This window comes from Zeus faber, assembly GCF_960531495.2.
Source record: "Zeus faber genome assembly, chromosome: 8".
NCBI lineage: Eukaryota > Metazoa > Chordata > Actinopteri > Zeiformes > Zeidae > Zeus > Zeus faber.
The window spans coordinates 18,493,250-18,511,395 of NC_137195.1; the positions used below are offsets into that span (position 1 = coordinate 18,493,250).

Below are 18,146 nucleotides of genomic sequence, written 5' to 3' on the forward strand. Positions count from 1 at the left end.
TGAAATTTATGGAAAATGTAAAAAGTTCACCCTACAGTGATATTATATCATGAAAGTAGGGCATTTAAGTACAAGCATGCAATGGTGATTTCCTCATCTCAAACAATTGATTGAAACAAAAGCCAACAACAGTGGTGGGTTTACCACAACAAAAAATGTCAATGTCTCAATAACTTGTCATGTGCCCTTGAGCATCAATTACAGCTTTTCAAGGACGTCTCATGCTGTTCACAAGTCGACTTATTGTCTGCTGAGGCCTGGCCCCCCACTCTTCTTGAAGGGCGGCCCTCAGGTCATTGAGGTTCTGGGGTACAGAGTTACGAGCCTCTACACGGCCACTCAGCTGATCCCATAGGTTTTCTATGGGATTCAGGTCTGGAGAAAGTGCAGGCCACTGCATTTGAGGTGCCCCAGTCTCCAGCAGCCGTTCCCTAATGATGCCACCTCCATGAGCTGGAGCATTGTCGTCCATGAAGATGAAATGATGCCTGTGTTGTTCATACAGGGGCACAATGACTGGATTAATGATGTTTTCAGGTAGTATGGGCTTGTCGCTGTACCATTCACAAAGTGTAGGGCAGTTCTGTATTGACTAGACACACCTGCCCACACTGTAACACCACCACCAAAGGCTCGTCTGGTGACAACAGTGGCTGATGCATAGCGCTCTCCTCGACATGTCCGACATCGTTGGCGGCCATCATTTCTGCTCAACGTGAATCGACTTTCATCAGAGAACAGCACTGAGGCCACTGGTCCCTCGTCCAGCCTAAATGCTGCCTGGCCCGGGCAAGATGATGATGCCTTTCTGTGACTCTTCCAGTCTCTCTGTATCTCTGTTGCAAGCTGCTGATGAAACTCTGTGACACTCTGAGCTCAGTGGCCACTTCCCTCTGAGAACATCCTGTTTGAAGCTTCGCAACGGCGAGGTACTGTTGATCAGTTGTTAGGTGTCGTCTTGGTCTCATGATGTCAAAATGTGAACAGCGTGATGAAGAGGACTGTTTAAATACCAATTCTAATTGAAGCAGGACATTTATTGGTCGATTCATGGATCAAACACCTGTTGTGAATTTTGCCGTTCAGCTCCTTGTTAGAGAACAGCAAGTTGTGCAAAAAGTACTGAAACATTGAACAGTTGTGCATTCAAAAGTTTAGAGAAGGTCAAATTTAGTTCACCTGTAAAGGTTATAGTGCATTTTATCTTCATCCTGAAATTTCATCCTGAAGCCAAATATCCTATATTGTGAGTAGTGTATATATTTTTTTGGTGGTATTATTAGGGGTGTCACAATTCCATTTCCGAATCGAAAATCTATCAAAATGAGTGTTCAATTTCGAACTTCGAAATCACAAGCAGGTCCGTGATTCTCCCCGATTTTTTGTGGGTAATAGTGTCCGACATTGTCGCCATATTAGGGCGGTCAAGAGCCACTGGTAAGCAAATGCAGTGTGCGCTGGGGGGTGTCGACTGTGGCTCGCCTGGCTCCGAACAGACGTTCATGAAGTTTGGCTCAGAGTTTGGAGAGCTGTGGTCAGCTCTGCCGAGGGGTCCACTGCGCTGCATCCCTCAACGCCCCAGCCAACCTGGCAAAATTTTATATAATTAGAATTTTACAAAAAAAAATGAGAGAAGAGAGAAATATTCCCAGTAAAGGTGTGCAAAGTCCGCGTCCGCGGAGACACATGAGCACACAGAGCGTCCCCATCTCCTCTGGTATTTCACTGTGTACAGGGGAGAGTGCGCCTTTGACCAGAATGTCCAGAAATTCAACAGATTTGACGATGAAAATGGGAAACAAACCCGACCATCATCGAGGGAATGTCCTCTAGTGCAGAGGTTCCCAACCACCGGCTCACTGACCCTGCCGGGTTGCGGGGTATTTGCCACCAGGCCGTGATAACACGGACAGGATTATTTCAGGAGCGATCTGCGATGTGCTCCACAGCAGAGCAGCAGCAGGAAACAGAGTAAATTAAATACATATCGAGTTTTTATTTGCTTTGTTTGGAGGAAAGATCACTCTGATTGGAGCTGTTGAGCTGCGGGAAGTAATTTGCCATCTTGCAAAAATAGCATGTATTTCAGAGCTTATTTTGGTGAGTAATTCAAAGGTAGTGTAATAAATACCAAGTTTTTCATTATTCCAAAGTCTAGTTTTGCTAAAGCACTTAACTGTTTAGGTGTGTTGTTTAAATATTCTCATATTTTTGTTCTTTATAATTGTTATTATTTTGATAAAAGTTAGTTCAAGTGTTTACAAATCAAGACTATACTCTATTCTGACAATGGCGTAGGCGTCAGTGCTGAAAAAAAAAGATTTTAAATGGAAAATCTAATCTAGTCGTGACATTAAAATCAAAAGTAAAATCGAATTGTGGATTTGGAGAATTGTGACACCCATTGTATCATTACAGACTATATAATCTCAATGTAGAAGCACAGAGAAATGTTGAAAAACAACTTAAAAGTGCACCAATTTGGCATTGTTGCGCAGAGAACAACCAAATACTTTAATGATTTGACCACCCCTGCATATGTTTCCTTTTCTTTTTTTTTTTTTACCTGTGCTGTCAGCATGCTTGGTATGCTGATATCATGCATAGCATACAACACAGAGTATTTGTATGCCATTACATCTAGGGCAGTTAGTCAGCAAGTGGAGTCCAATTTCTCAACCTGCAATGCCAGTCTTTAATAATCAAGAACTGCTTGCAATAACTCTGTCCTGCGGACGACCTGTGGGATGACAAAAGCACAGCTCTTTGTTACACAAAAGCCAGGTTTCCCAGCACAACATTGCCCAGAGCATCACACTGCCTCCGCCGATTAGCCTTCTTCCCATGGTGCACCCTGGTACCATCTCTTACCCAGGTAAACTCCACACACGCACCTGGCCATCCACATGACGTAAAAAAAAATTTTGGTCGCTTTTCGGTGGTGGACAGGGGTCAGCATGGACACTCTGACCGATCTGCGGCTATGCACCCCCATACGCAACAAGCTACGATGCACTGTGTGTTCTGACACCTTTCGATCATAGCCAGCATTACCTTTTTCAGCAATTTGTGCTCTGGTAGCTCTTCTGTGGGATAGCAACGGACATGCTAGACTTCGTTCCCCATGCACATCAATGAGGCTTGGGCGCCCATGACCCTGTTGCCAGTTCACAGGTTGTCCTTCCTTGGACCACTTTTTGTAGGTACACTGCATACCGGGAACACCCCTCAAGACCTGCTGTTTAAGACATGCTCTGACCCAGTGGTCTAGCACTTTTGGCCATTGACAATGGCCATTGTCACAATTTGGCCATTGTCAAAGGCACTCAGATTCTTAGACGAGGCCATTTTTCAGAACTGACTGTTGACTTGCTGCCTAATATATCCCACCCCTTGACAGGTCCCATTGTAACGAGATGAGCAATGTTTTAATGTTGTGGTGGATGGATGAATATGTATATGATTGCGCAACCAAAATAAATAAAATTTAAACAAAATTGTGAAAATTTCAATTTACCTCTTCAGTGAACATGCGTCTTTCTTCTCTCATATTTCCAAACTTGTTTTTGGTTTGTGAGGAAAACACTAAGCGATCCAGTTGTATTTGCAACACCAGTGCAAACAATAATACCACTTGGAAACGCTAGAGGGGGGGGAGTTTAAAAGTTGTCTATTTCCCCTTAAAAAAAGAAATAAATGACTCACGTCATACAGACAGAACTAAAAATAATTTCAAATAAATAAGACAGATCAAAAGCCCATTGTGAATTCCACTTGCTTTGTTTGTGTGTGGTGCAGGCAGGGTTAAACCCCCTCCCAGAGCGGACTCCCCGTTAGCGCCCCAACAGCTCAATAAAAGGCAGAATTGCTCTTGAAAACAGATGAGATCTGATGATTGCACTGCTGCCTGGGCTGATTGACTGAATGATTTCTTCTTTATCTCCTCTAAAGGCTCTACCTGCTGTGTGCCTCTTTTCTCTGTATCTTCCTTTCCACCTCCCACACGCGTTCCTTCCAGTCACCCTCCAGTCACCCTCCCATTACCTCTCCCAATTTACCTCTCAGCTCCCCGCCCCGCATAGCCTTAACTCTGTCATCCCCCAAACACAGATTCCCCTCTAGTCTTTCCCCTCTATATCTGGGGGACTATCACCTCCTGCGTTGATCCAGAGATCCAGAGAGCTTCACAGAGGGGGAAAGATAAGTACCATTATTTGGCAAATACTGTACCCAACTATAAGTAAAAGTACTGATGAAATTAATTATAATTATTATCTAAATTGCTAATAAAGTAGTACAATGTACTAAAGTCCTGCGTTTACAAACATACATGGAAGATTGATATTTTGGCAATATTACCTATTGAAAAACATCTGTTATCATTGCATCCAGCATTGGACAGTCAACAAGACGGAATACCAACACTACCACCTAGAATTGCATGAATCAGATGGACCCACAAATACATACTCGTATTTCCTGTCGTTACAGCTAAGAATTAAAAAAGAAATTGCACCTAAAAAATGACACACTGTGGCAAACACTTCCTCTGTAGTCATCTTGATGTCCCCTGTCTGCTCTTGTGATCCTGGCACCATGGGAAAACTCTGAATACTTGTCCTGCAGACATTGAAATCATGCCTTCCATTTGTTAAATTCGTAGTGAAGCCATTTGCTAAAGTACATCAAATCTGGTAAACAGGCCCCAGTCTGTCTTCCAACGCCCCTTGTAATCAGACTCACAAGCTCAAAGTTAATAACCCAGTCAAAGACATTTGCACAGGCCGATGCACATTTGCACTGTTGTACATCAGCACACGGTCAGAGCTGCACACTCGCTCACAGACACAGACACAGACCAAGGCAAGACACGGGCCGTTTGTACCAGGTTGGAGCTGTCAGCTCCCCAGCTGGCTGAAATCCCCAGTGTGTCCGCCTGCTGCCGGTGCTGCTGTGGCAGTCGAGGGGACAGCTGGCCCAGGCGGGTCAACCTTTGACATTGTCTCGCCTCTCACCCGGCCAAACGGCTCAGGCTGCCAGACGCCTTGTCACAGATCAGGAGTGCACTAATTAGACGCTTCCTTGTTATTACCACATTGTTAATTATGCAAAGCGGAGGCAGAGGTTTCAGTCGCAGTTACAACTTACAGTAAAACAGGCGTGTCCTTACCAGAAGAAAGTCACGCAGTCCTGGCTGCACTTACTGGAGGTTAAGTAGCCATAATAACAATGATAATAATAAAAATAATAACCTTGATTTGTATAGCACCTTTCATACATGAAATGTAACTCAAAGTGCTTTTCATTAATAAAAAGGCCATCAAATAGTAATAATAAAAGCAAAGCAAGCAAGCAAAATGTTAACAAAGTAGAATAATAAAAATACTTTTTATAATGAAATACATTAAAAAGAGGGCAAGAATAAGCTAATAAAAGTAGATGTACAAAACAGCATTAAATAAAAAGGGTAAATACAAATTTTCTGATTCAGTTCGTAATTTGAGACCATGCAGGATCACGATCGTTCCTCAGTGAATTATCTTGGATTTTACTGTTATGGCAACAACAAGCTTGTTAAATAAGCAATCAAGATTAACCATTAAACACAATCATTCAGTTCCCCTGTTGGAATGGGAACTCCAAACATTCAATGAGTATAAAATTAAATATTTAAAAACAACTAATAAGTATAAAATAAATAAATATGTTGTTTTAGCATTCGCTTGAAAGCACCTACAAAATCTTTGGTAGCTTTGGTAGCTTTGGTAGCTTTGGTAGCTTGGTCCATCATTTGGAAGCATAGTTAAAAGAGGCTGCTTTTCCAGTCTTCTTCTGAGTACTTCTCAGAGGCCAGCAGCTGAAGACCTGAGGGCTTTTGGAGCTAGAAGACCAGTGTAATGTTGGGCGGTCCCAAGAAATTTCGAGCTTTGTATACAAGTAAGAGGACTTAATAAATTGAATACACTTAAAGGAACAAATTAAATGAAACTGGGAGCCAATGCAGTGGGGCAAAGATTTTGTTAAAAGTCTAGCTGCCAAACTCTGAATAAGTTGAAGTCTCTCAATGGACTTTTTAGGAAGGCCAGCGAAAAGGGCATTGCAGTAGTCCAATCGACATGTAATGAACGCATGAGTTCGCTTTTCAGCATCTTTCTGGGCTAGGACTTCGGCCAGCTGTTCTGGTCACTCACTCTTAATTTGAGAACATAAATCAGGATCTAGAATAACGTTGTTGTTACTTCTAATTTGACCCAGACATACAGACACCTTGGATAGAATGAACCTAGAAAAAAAAAAACAAAGCATGGTCAAATGTAATATTGGTTTAAATACCATTTTCAGTTGTTCATAAATGTTTTTTTTTCCCCCCTTTAAAAAAAAGGTTTCTAATTTTGTCCCACAGTAAATGCTTGGAGTGATAATTTGGGATTAATGTAGCAAACATATTTTTTTTGTGAAAATTGAGGCAGAGCAAGGAAAATGTAATTGTCTTGCTCAGGGTTCATCAAGAAAACCTCCATTAGGTGTTTAACTGCAGAAATTAATTTGCAGTTCAAGGTCCCCTCAAGTGTCAGTCTAATGACTTTTCATTCCCTGGCTCTCATACATCTTTATCATATATTCCTTGATAAATTCAACTTCAAGCATAACTCCCTCTCCCTGGATTACATGAATCACGTTAAATGAACAGAGGAAGATCTTTGGTTCGGTCTTGCGAATATGAAAGACCGCATGCATTGGCCAAACTCAATTTTGTAATGGTCACAATGGTGTTAAGCCTGATTTATGCATCTGTGTAGGTACACGTAAATGTCTCTGCAGGCCTACGCATCCCACGGAGTTATGTGTAAGCATAGGTCACAGTGGCATGAACACCTCCCAGATCGCAACCACGCATTGTGCGGTCTTACGCGTCCAAAAACGCTCATTGGTTGAATAGCCCAACTTCCCGTCAGGAGGCGGGTTCGAAATGAAAAATGAAATGGAGCAGATAGAAGCACACCTTGCAGATGAGGTTCAAAAGCGCATTTCTATTTGCATTGTCCATATTTTTGGATTATACATTTTTCAAATAAAGTTAAAAAAAACAAACAACAAAAAAAGATTTCTTCTATCTTTTCTGTACATTGTATTTCCTAATTGTCACACTGCCCACCCGTGGATACGTAACGTTATTCACAAATTCTGCACAAATTCAGGACAAAAGTCCTGCGAACATCTCCTAACGTCACCCGTGCACGTTCGTTTACGTGCAGACAAGAAAGCATAGACCAGCATAGTCCAGCTGTATGTAAAATATAAGTGAATTATTTGTTTCTGATAATAAAATAGTACGATCATTTTATGTCCTTCCCCATTTCTTACACATGCAGTTTCACAAAATTGTTGGCAGTTGTGATATTGGTTGTTTTTTTGAGGGTTTACATGTGTAGTACAGTGCATGATAACTGACTAGAATAATACATTAAATAGCCCCTACCCATCACCTCCCCACAGTCTATCTCTAGATGTTATTTTCTTCTGCAATTTACTGACGGTATCAGCTTCTGAACAAACCCATTTCAGTCGGCATAGTGACCAACCTCGAACTCTGGCCAACCCTAACAGGATTGGTTGGAGTGTGAAATTAGCTGGACTCTCAGGGGCAGTGTCCACCAGGGGCCTTTTTCCTTTGTCCCGTCTTTGTGCCATGCCAAATAAATGGACCCTGGCCAACAGTGTTAAAAACAGTCACTCTGGCGACAACTGTCAAATAAAAACAGATCCTGTTCTACACGCTCCAATACCAGCAAACCTTAAAGTGGTGGGATGATTAGGTTCTTATTCGCAGCAAAAGGGAGCAACATATGGCAGCTTTATTACTTAACAATTGTGTTAGGATGACCATATCTGATCGTTCTTCTCAAGAAGTGGAAGAGGAACCTCCAGGAGCAAGAGCTAGTAAACCACTGCGTGAAGGCTCTGTACAGCACAACACATTGTCTTTCTCACTCTGCATCTCAGTTCTCTATGAAGCTTCAAAAGCCTCATAGAGAGACTTCATCATGTCTCGGGTGCCCTCTCAAGCCTGATCAGATGCGGCCTCCCACTATTATTTGGCACTGTCACATTTGGGATGCAGTCACATCAGTACCCACCCGCCCTCCACCCCTCCCAATTTTCCTGACAGAGATTATGTACACAGCCTTCCGCTTCTCTCTCTTTTTGCCTGTTCGCTGATGCGGGTCTTGGCCCTGTCTTCCCCTTTTCCCCAAAAACGTACTTGCTGCCGCTGCTGCAACGCTGGAGCTTTTGCCAATTATTACGTTTACTTGGTTTGATCAGGGTGTTAGTTTCGAATAAACTTTTTTGTTAGCAGATAGTGCTTTTCTGAACAAATGTATACAGATAGACAGCACCCACTGAAATACAGTCTTGAATGAATGTAAGGCCGCACAGGGAAAAGTAAGCAACAATCGCTCATATCTAGTACAGTGGTACCTCGACTTATGACTGCATCTACTTAGGACTAATCCAAGACACGAGTAGCAATAGTCGCGAAAATTTGTATCGACTTACGACCGACTGCTCCAAGAAACGACCGTGGAAATTTGCATTTGGCGCATCGGCGGCCAGTCAGCAGTCAGTCAGCGGGCGACCTACATGGTGTGTGCACGTAGTTCGTGGCTTATCGATATTTTTTTCATATTTACTGTGTTTGTGCTGTGTATTTTGTTTATTTTCACCCTGCATGATGACTCCTAAAAAGAAAAATGATTCCCATTGAAACTAAGAAGGAAATCATAGAAAAATATGAGCGTGGTGTATATGGAAAAAATTGCTTCGACATACGACTGTTTTAACATACGACCGTTCTTAAAGAACGGATTACAGTCGTAAGTCGAGGTACCACTGTATCTGGATTTCTAAAATTCCAAAATCTTCTGCAAAAGGAGCGTAATAATACACTGATTTTGATCAATGCATCAATTGAAACATTATGAATGAATCAACACAAACAATATTGTGTATAACAGAGATGTGTTGTTAACAGATTGTGTAGCAGATTTAGTGACACCTCCAAATACTTGTTGCCTTATCACAACCATATTGTATTGCGGTTAAGAACCCAACGTATTGCCAAGTATATACAGTACGACCCATGCCTAGCCTGTTACTACAGCAGGCAGCGTGCTGTCGATATATTGGTAGCTTCTCTCACGAGGAATCAAAAGGGCAAACTGAAATAGAATCCTGAAGATGTTGCATGTAGTTACACCAAGCTCAAATGAAACTCACCAAAGTTCATTTGATGCACATCCCTGAATGACAATTATCTCCACCATCCAACTTTTCCTGTCAGTGTCCATTCTCTCCCATTTAAAACAAACTTGAAAGGCTGTAAGAAAAATGCTACGCCCAACCTCTACCGGCATCAGCCATCGACAACTTTAGTCTTCAAAGTCTGTAGAAGCAGTCTGTCTACAGGCCTTCCACGATACCAAAGAGAGAGGGCTCAAGCATTTATCCATTTATAAACCGCTCCTTTCATCAGCTATTTGAAATGTGGAGAAGCTCCGCCAAGAGTATCAGCACGTTGATAAACATGCAAACTGCCGAGCTGCAAACTGCAATTTGAAAAGCTAATCATCAGGAGACAGGCTTTCCCTGCTAAATCCCACTCTTCCTGATGGCATGCAGAAAGTAGGAAATTTAATCAGCCTTTTTCTAGCCCCTCCCGACCTCACCCCTCAGTTGTCAAGGCAACGCTAATCTCAAAAGCTGCCTGGCAGGTGAACTTTTTGACGGGTAAAAAGCCCAGCAGAATTTCCACGCCACGTCTATGACAAGCAGGTTTTGGAACCAGCCTGAGTGCAGAGCAAAAAAAAAAATGACAACAACACAATGATTCAATTTCTGCAAATTAATTGCCTTGCCACTGAGACCTGCGGAAGACAGACTGGCCGAGTGGAAACCAGCCTGATAAGCTCTTTAATGATTTACAAACACCACCTCAACGCCGTCGGAGGAAGTTAATATATCAAACCTGATTAAATATTAAACGTTAACTTTTAGAACATGTAGATCACCTCTTTTACACGGCCACTGACCGACAACAAGAGCAAAGACTTTTGTTCCATGGTGACATGGTATCACAACCCAGGCGTCAGTTCTCCACCTGACTCTCCCTGTCCTTCTCACTTTCCTTCTGGAGATTTAGAGAGGACAACGAGAGCACGGTGCCATTACGTTCCCCACATTGTCTGGAAAAACATCACCATGTCACTGGATCTGATAATTGGGTGAATGACGTGTCTGGCCTACATGGCAATACTTTAAAACTCATTACTTATTTAGAATGCCTAATTACATTTGACTTAGCTTAAGTTGTTGAATATTTATTCAATCAATCAGTTACTCACAACCAGATAAAAAGAGTAACTAGCCTCCATTAATTATGTGGAGGCTTACTTGGTGCATCACATCCAGTAATACAATTTCTTTTGCTCAGAATGGCAAAAATAATTAAATAAATAATAACAATAAAAAGTAAACAACTTGAAAGCTGAGCTTGCAAGCTTCAGACAGTAATAGAAGCGTTGCGCACTTCTATTCTTATGCTGGTCTTTTGATGCTTTGCCTCGCAGTTGGACGGTTTCAGTGATGAAGAATTATCCATCCTTATCTCTCTGCCATATCTGCAACTACTTGCAGTAGTTGCAGATATGCTGTGCACATGTGAGAAGAATTAAATAGAAATCTCTCAAAGAAGGATAAGGGGGAGGGGGTCACAGAACTGGCTCAGCATGGGGCACAGTGTTTGAAATAACAAATGTGCACAGAAGGCAGGTAATCTACAGAGTGCAGATTTGCCACAGCACTCTCACTATCACTGCCTGAAATACAATCTCATACAAAATCAATTACCTTAGCTTTATGCCAGCAGGGAGGTACAAGTATGTCCAATATCAACCGATGACATTTATTTGTGCTGGTGGTGCAATTCTTTGTAGCTCATAGCTAATAGTGAAAGATCACACATTATCATTCTTCTTGTTCATGCAATGTGTCAAAGCAAAGACAGCGACAGAAAGCTTAGCCGCGAGGGAGACTTTACTCAGGTCTGCATCCATTCTGGTAAATAAGCCTAATTCCATGTCGCCTCAAAGCAGAATTCCTGGACGTTCTACCAGCAAGACTCCAACAAAAATAGTGGAACTTCTACAATCTCATGCAATATTATATGCGGCATTTGCGCATGTGCATGAAGTAGGAAAAACATTGGGCCCGTGTTTTGGCTTTAGAAAAGTTACAAAAAGTAAGAAGTAGACTGAATAAAACACACACTTTATCCATCTTTGTCCATCTCCCGGATATATGGACAAAGATGGGAAAAGCGTTTTTTATTCCTAAAATAACAGAAACACAGCCAAATAAGGAATCAGGCCACCCTTTCAGAACAGCCGCAATCCTTCACAGAATACTGTCATACAGATGCTGAAACATGTGTAGTGGGCTACTGCACAATTCTCCAAGAAGAAAATCCTATAGTTCTTTGAGGGGTGAAGGAGGTGGAAGACAACTTCCTACTATTAGCTCCAAAACTTCCAATAAAGCATTGATAATGTTCAGATCATGCGAAACATGGTATTCAACCACTATGTTATTTGGGCTCTATGAAACTGTTCATTTGCTCATGTTTCTTTGAAAACTCACAAACCAAAATGCTAATTATGAGACCTCTTTTACAGTTGACACGCACATTCATTGATATGGTTGTTCACCTTTTTGTCATATTTCGCCCCCTGCCGATAATGGCAGATCATTTCTGAGGCTTCTAGTGTCTGACAGATGATTATTGATTACAACATCAGGACATCTGATGGACCCATGGACAGTGTTGGGAGTTGCGATTGGCTGCTTCTTTCACAGTGATTAACATCTTAACATGGATCAGCAGCCATGGGTTGTGACCCACTGCAAGGGGGGTTACACAGACAGAAGAGGAACCTCCGTGACCTCTAGATTTTACATTACACAGTCTTGTTCCCCGTGAGAGGCAGGAAAAATTTGCCAGATGCAAGCGGGGTGGAAAGAGGACAAGGAGATAATGGGATTAGGTTTGACTTTGAAATCTGAAACAGTTAGGCTGCACAGCTGAAAGAACCTTGTAAAGGTACACCATCGACCAAAAGTATGGTGGGAGCGAATGCCAAGACTGAGAATAGTGAGTGGAAATGCTCCCTGCTGGTGGAAGCAGCCATAAATTATTCATTTATTGGACAAAGAAAACACACTAGTATTACATATGTAATATGACCTTTAGTCTTTGCATCGTTACGGTTTAATGTATTTTATCTGTCATCTCGGCTAAATGTTTGTTCTTTAGCCCCCCCACGCCATGCCTGGTATTTGTGGTACTTTGCTTTGAGCAAAAGCGGAGTAAGAGTTGCTATGGAGATGACCTGGTTGCCACAGGCCTGTCTCACCTGGTGGGTAGCCGAGCCTGTCAGGTGGGATGGAGAGGAGAAAGTCGACGATGGCTGCCCTTCGCTGGAGGAGGGTGGAGATCATGTCCAATCCCTCTGGGCCCAGAAGCTCAAACAGCTGGAGAGAGAGAGAGAGAGAGAGAAGGGGGAGAAGGCAACAAGGGGAGGGATGAAATACCCGTGAGCCAAGAAAAAAAACAAACTGCGCACACACACACACACACACACACACACACACACACACACAAAAACACAACACACTCACACAGCATACACATCCTATGGTTCGCCCCTCTAAACATGCCTCCAGTGCCAAGAACGAGCACCTGGTAATTACCATCCGCCTGGTTCAGAATATGCTCTGTCGCTTAGCCTCCCAAACAGCCACCTGGCACTTAGCTGGTGACAGAACAACAACAAAAACAGAAAAAAAGCAAGAAAAATCCTGGCCACTACAACTGGGTACACTACATCGCGGCAGACGATACAGCAGTACTACAATATTACAACCGTATGCGTGTGTGTTTGTGCGCGTGTGTATGTGCGTGTGAGTGTGTGTCCTGAGAAAAGGAAAAAAACCCAGAGTGAATAGATATCACAGCAAGCTAACTGTCAGACCCGCCAGAGGAGGGGCATGCTTTCTTTTTGTCTGTACAGTAGACCACAGGACCACAGGACCCTGACAATTAACAACCATAACAAAATCCACTTTTTTTTTTTCAGTGTGAAATATGCGCTGAGTTACAGTGTGTTTCACACACAGTCTTTACACAAAGACACGCACACGCACACGCACACACACACACACACACACACACACACACACACACACACACACACACACACACACACACACACACAGCCCATCTCCTGAGAGACGCAATCGTCTCGTCACTGCAGGGAACTGAAACAGACGCACTTTGATGTCAGGTCAGCTACCAAACCCCCCAACTCCCTTTGTTGGTGTTATCTTTGTTTCTCTGTGTGGTCGCTTTTGTATCGGCTCCCAAGTTCTACCACTTGCTGTGAATGCCTGTCGTTGATGTTTTTAGCCTGTTTTTTATTACAGTTTGCTTATAGTGTGCACCTGTTTTACCTGCCCAAAGAGAATAGTTTGATGGGCTCTCTAGAACTCTGTCCTGGGAGTTGATTGAACAGGTGAGGATGCGTTGAGGACTCCTCTGGGACGAAACATACACTCTTCCCTTTTTGACGTTTCCCTTGCCCTCGACGGCCCTGCAGGCCTCCTGTCAAAAATTCATTGGTGTTCGGGATATTCATTTCAATATACAGTAGTTTGCAGATGGAATGCTGGCATCGCCTAGGTGCTAGCATTTGATACGTAACACGTCAATGCCTTTGAAAAGGAGCTTCTGTCTTTGTTTCCCCATCCTCTGGTTGAGGCAGAGCTGTCACACCAGCACATCAATTTACCTTTCACAGTGGCTAGATAACCAAATGCCTTTTCTTTGTGTTAACGTCCCCAACGCCCCCACCGCCCCCTATGCACTCCAAGCGCATATGCTGCCAGAAAATGTCATCATCCCAGGGCCACAAATGAAAAATAATACCAAGCAGGTTCTCCCTACTGTCGGGTTTAATGGCACTGAGTGCACAGCCTTTAAACTTCACTGTTGACTTGACTGGACTCACACAGGGAGACGCATGGAGAGTGCACATACACAGACACACACACACACGTGTGCACATACACACACACGCAAAGGGCATTCTACATCTAAAGATGTCAGTGGGAGAGTTCGCCTCCAAATGTCAACTACGTGAGGAACATTGGAAGAGAATGTAGCCAACCCAGGTAGTACAATAGTTCATTTCTGCTGTGGTGAGGTGAGCAGAGAGAAAGAAAGTGAAGGAGAATAAAACAAAGGCAAGCGGAAGAAGGGCATGAGCAGCGGAAGATGGATTCATTGCTTTCCGCATTCATAGGTAAATGTAGGGGACGATGACTAATTGCTTGAGGATTTAGCAGGGCAAGCCGCAAGCAAGCAGCCTAGAGAGGGCGCACTAATCTTGAACTTTTTCTTTCAGAATATTCTCACACTCTTATAACCCCAACCCTCCTTTCTGCTCTCACATGAGCGCACGCGCACACGCACGCAACTGAACACCTTAATAAATTACATTAAATGGGTGCAGAAAACATGTTCCGGTTTTTGTGCCCCAAGAAGATAGAGAGAGGAAGCGCGAAAGTGGGAAGACGCCCCGGAATTAAGCACCTTCGAAAAGGATGTGGGAACTTAGCCCAGAACCTCATCAATCCCCCTCAACGCTTACTCCCAAGAAAGAATGCCAACGTGGGCTCCGAGGTTTTTCTTCTTTTCGGTCTGTGCTATAGTTCTATCATTACAGCACCACGGTGGCATTTTAAATTTCCACCCGGGTCTTCTATTGGGGGAGTGTTGATACGTGGTGTTAGGGATGAAGAGGCTTTAAAAATGAACAAAAGATTTGTTTTTGTGAGCGCTAAAATCTAAAGTCAAACATCGTAAATACTCCCCGGGGGAAGGCGGGTGAGCTTATCCAGGACCATATCCAGTTGTGGTTAAGGTCAAACGTCCAGCAGTTAAGAGAACAAAAGACGTAGATCAAAAGATTAAAGGCCAAGGTTGACCTGGACAGCAAGCGTGGCAAAGGAACGTTCAGCGTTCAACACTGAACCGAACACATGGTGAAGGGCAAGGTTGTGGAACAAAGACGAAAGCAAAGACACAAAGCTTCCTCATGGGACCCCGTCAAAGACGCCCTGAAGGGTTCAGGATCATACCCCTCTCTTTAAAAGCAAAACATTCACTCAACTACTACTGATTTAGATTAAGACCATGATTGGATTTGCCGAATTCTGTTGATATAACAGAATACTACGATGGTCGTAACAGCTCGACGCACTGCAACTTAAGAAAACACACGCAAATAGAGAAAACACAAGCTAATTAGAATATGGGACTGTCACCAAGTTTCAGTACAATGCAACCTGAAACTCTCACTGAATTTCAGTAGGACACTAAATATAATTAACATGGAAATGTCCAGTTTAAACTTCAAATGAAAGTCTTTCATTGTTCAGTGCAAATATACCTTTCTATTACAGAATATTTATTTAATTATTGCCATTGCAAAATAAATTGCAATCATTGCAAAAAATAATAATAATAAATGGCTAACTCTTCTCACTCTTATTCGCTGGAAGTCCGCTTTCGCTCACCGTGCATTCAGCCAACTGAATCAAATCAAACGACTCGTTTTACTAAGTGACTCGTCAAGAACCAAGTCTCAAAAAGAGTGGAACCTTTCATCAGACGTGCACTACGAACACCCAGAGCAGACGCGCCGCTGTGGTGACAGCGATAGATAAATAATTTATCGAATCTTCTTTGTTTGCCTTGAAGTACCTCCAAACAGCCAACATGTTCTTTCCTTCACTATCTTTGAGCATCAAATATGCAACTACGTTACATTACGATGGTATCGGGTTTGAGTATCAGAACATTTTTCCGAGTGCAGTACATGAGCACCGTAGCGGGTGTGTACATTTGACCGACACAGAATCGGGTAATGTATCTGACACTGATCGGCCGGTCACCGGTCACGGCCGATCAAACTGAAAACCGGCCGACATTATGGTCACAATTTTGTGCTTGTTAATTCTCCCCCACTTCCCATTTTAACAATGCAGCGTTACACCATGGTAGATAATCAAAACATATATATATATATATTTATTATTAATATTTTTTAGTTTCAGCTGGCATTTCGTACCTGCATATTTTGACCAAGAATTGCATGGTTCGTACACAAAATGTGTGCAGGTTGGCAGGTCAGTGATATAATTCAATTCACTGTGACATGTTATACAAAATTTAATATGTATTATTATATAACATTATGACAAAAAAAAAAGTTTGAATCTGAAAAAGAAAAAAGCACCCCTTCCTCATTTCAATTTCAACCAAAACCCGAGCCAAATGGGAAAAATGTCAAGCAGTGGAAGTAGGTGTAGTCTTTAGAAACTGTACACCTGAATGCCTCGGAAAAACAATTGGTCTACTGTTGCTATGAATTTGATTGCAGTTTGTTTGCCATTAAAGACATGTATCACAGTTGAACATTGTATAATTCATTAAAATTCTGGCCTTCAGAACTGACGCATTGATCCAAATTGTTAGATCTCTGATATAGAATATATTACATCAGCAGGCTTATTATTGCCTAGAATGGTACAGAACAAACAAATGCGGTTGTTTTTTTACCATGAATGACTTTGACTGCATAAATAGCTTCTGGGTGTTTATTTATACACTGATCAGCCACAACATTAAAACCACCACTAATAGTGGTGTAACGGAACGTAGTTGATCCGTGATCTGTACGGATCATGGATCTGAACAGTCATGTTAATTACAAAAATGTAACCATCATAGTGATACACAGTTTTTCTGCCGCTATTACATTTTAAAGGAATAATTCCCTAAATCTTCGTCTGCTCCTCCGCCAGACGTGGTCAAGATCCGCAAGTAAATAAATAAAATGTTTGATGGAGATGGAGACTTCTCTACCAAACCGACTGTAACTCACTTAATTCTGAACAGATTTTCATGAAATTTGGTTTGTTATCAACATAAGAAAATGAACATGATAGTGGTTACTTATACCGTTTTACAGCAACATTTGTATGTTTACCCAAAATAGGCGATTGACGCCTTTCCCATTGCCAGGAGAGAACTATGCCTTTCTTTTTTTTTCCTCTCTGGTCTGGTGGTTCGATGTCACAAACACGCCAGAAAAAGAGCCGTGTCATGGTTTCAGTGTGATTGGGAACAAAACAGTAGAACATCCCCACACTCAAAACATTTTATGATCCCACTTGCGGGAAAAAAGTGGATAACCTCTGATTTAGATTTTGTATTCTAAATCGGATATGAAATGATCGAATGAGAGGCGGATGTTACCGTCTATTTACACGTCAACATCTGGAGCTTCAATGTGCGTCACATCGCGCGAGTAAAAGGCCGAAAATTAGCGTGTAGTGGGTGTTGTGTTTCCATTAGATTGTCCTGGGTCTGAAACGCGGATGTAACCTTTCCCACTAATAAAAAATGCCAGATGTAAGTGGGTGTAACCTGGTTTTTGGCGCATTGGGAAAGTGGTATCATTGGAATTAAGTTTAGTTACTGTGGGTGGATCTAATAATATTCTTTCATTCACTACCATGTTCATGGGAAGAAGGTATGATACCTGCTTCCTATTCTTCCCATGCCTCATACTGCACTTTAATTTAACAATTGAATATTAAATGTATTTGTTTTTTAAGATCCAATTTAAACTTTAGACTATGGAAAACATTTTGTTGCTTTAAGTGTTTTACAGAATAAATGGAAAGCAAAGTTATATTTGTCTCCTTTTTTTGCTGATCTGAAAATATTTTGCAAGATGATTTAATGATCCGATCCGTGACTCAAAACCGTGATACGATCTGAACCGGGAGTTTTGTGATACATTGCACCTCTAACCACTAATAACCACTAATATTGTGTCGATCTGAAGGTGTCCTGTGGTGTCTGGCACCAAGACGATCCTTTAACTCCTGTAAGTTGCGAGGTGGGGCCTCCATGGATCAGGCTTGTTGTTTCAGCACATCCCACACATGCTCCCTCGGAT

General features: G+C 42.3%; 1 protein-coding gene across 1 annotated transcript in view; it reads right to left on the minus strand.

The window, feature by feature from the left end:
* The window catches only part of ascc3 (activating signal cointegrator 1 complex subunit 3), a 126,055-nt gene that overhangs the window by 94,239 nt on the left and 13,670 nt on the right, over window positions 1-18,146 (minus strand). The window contains exon 5 of the mRNA XM_080005073.1: window positions 12,471-12,588. Within this exon, the coding sequence (XP_079861199.1) occupies window positions 12,471-12,588 (118 nt within the window). The remainder of the gene's footprint in view (window positions 1-12,470; window positions 12,589-18,146) is intronic.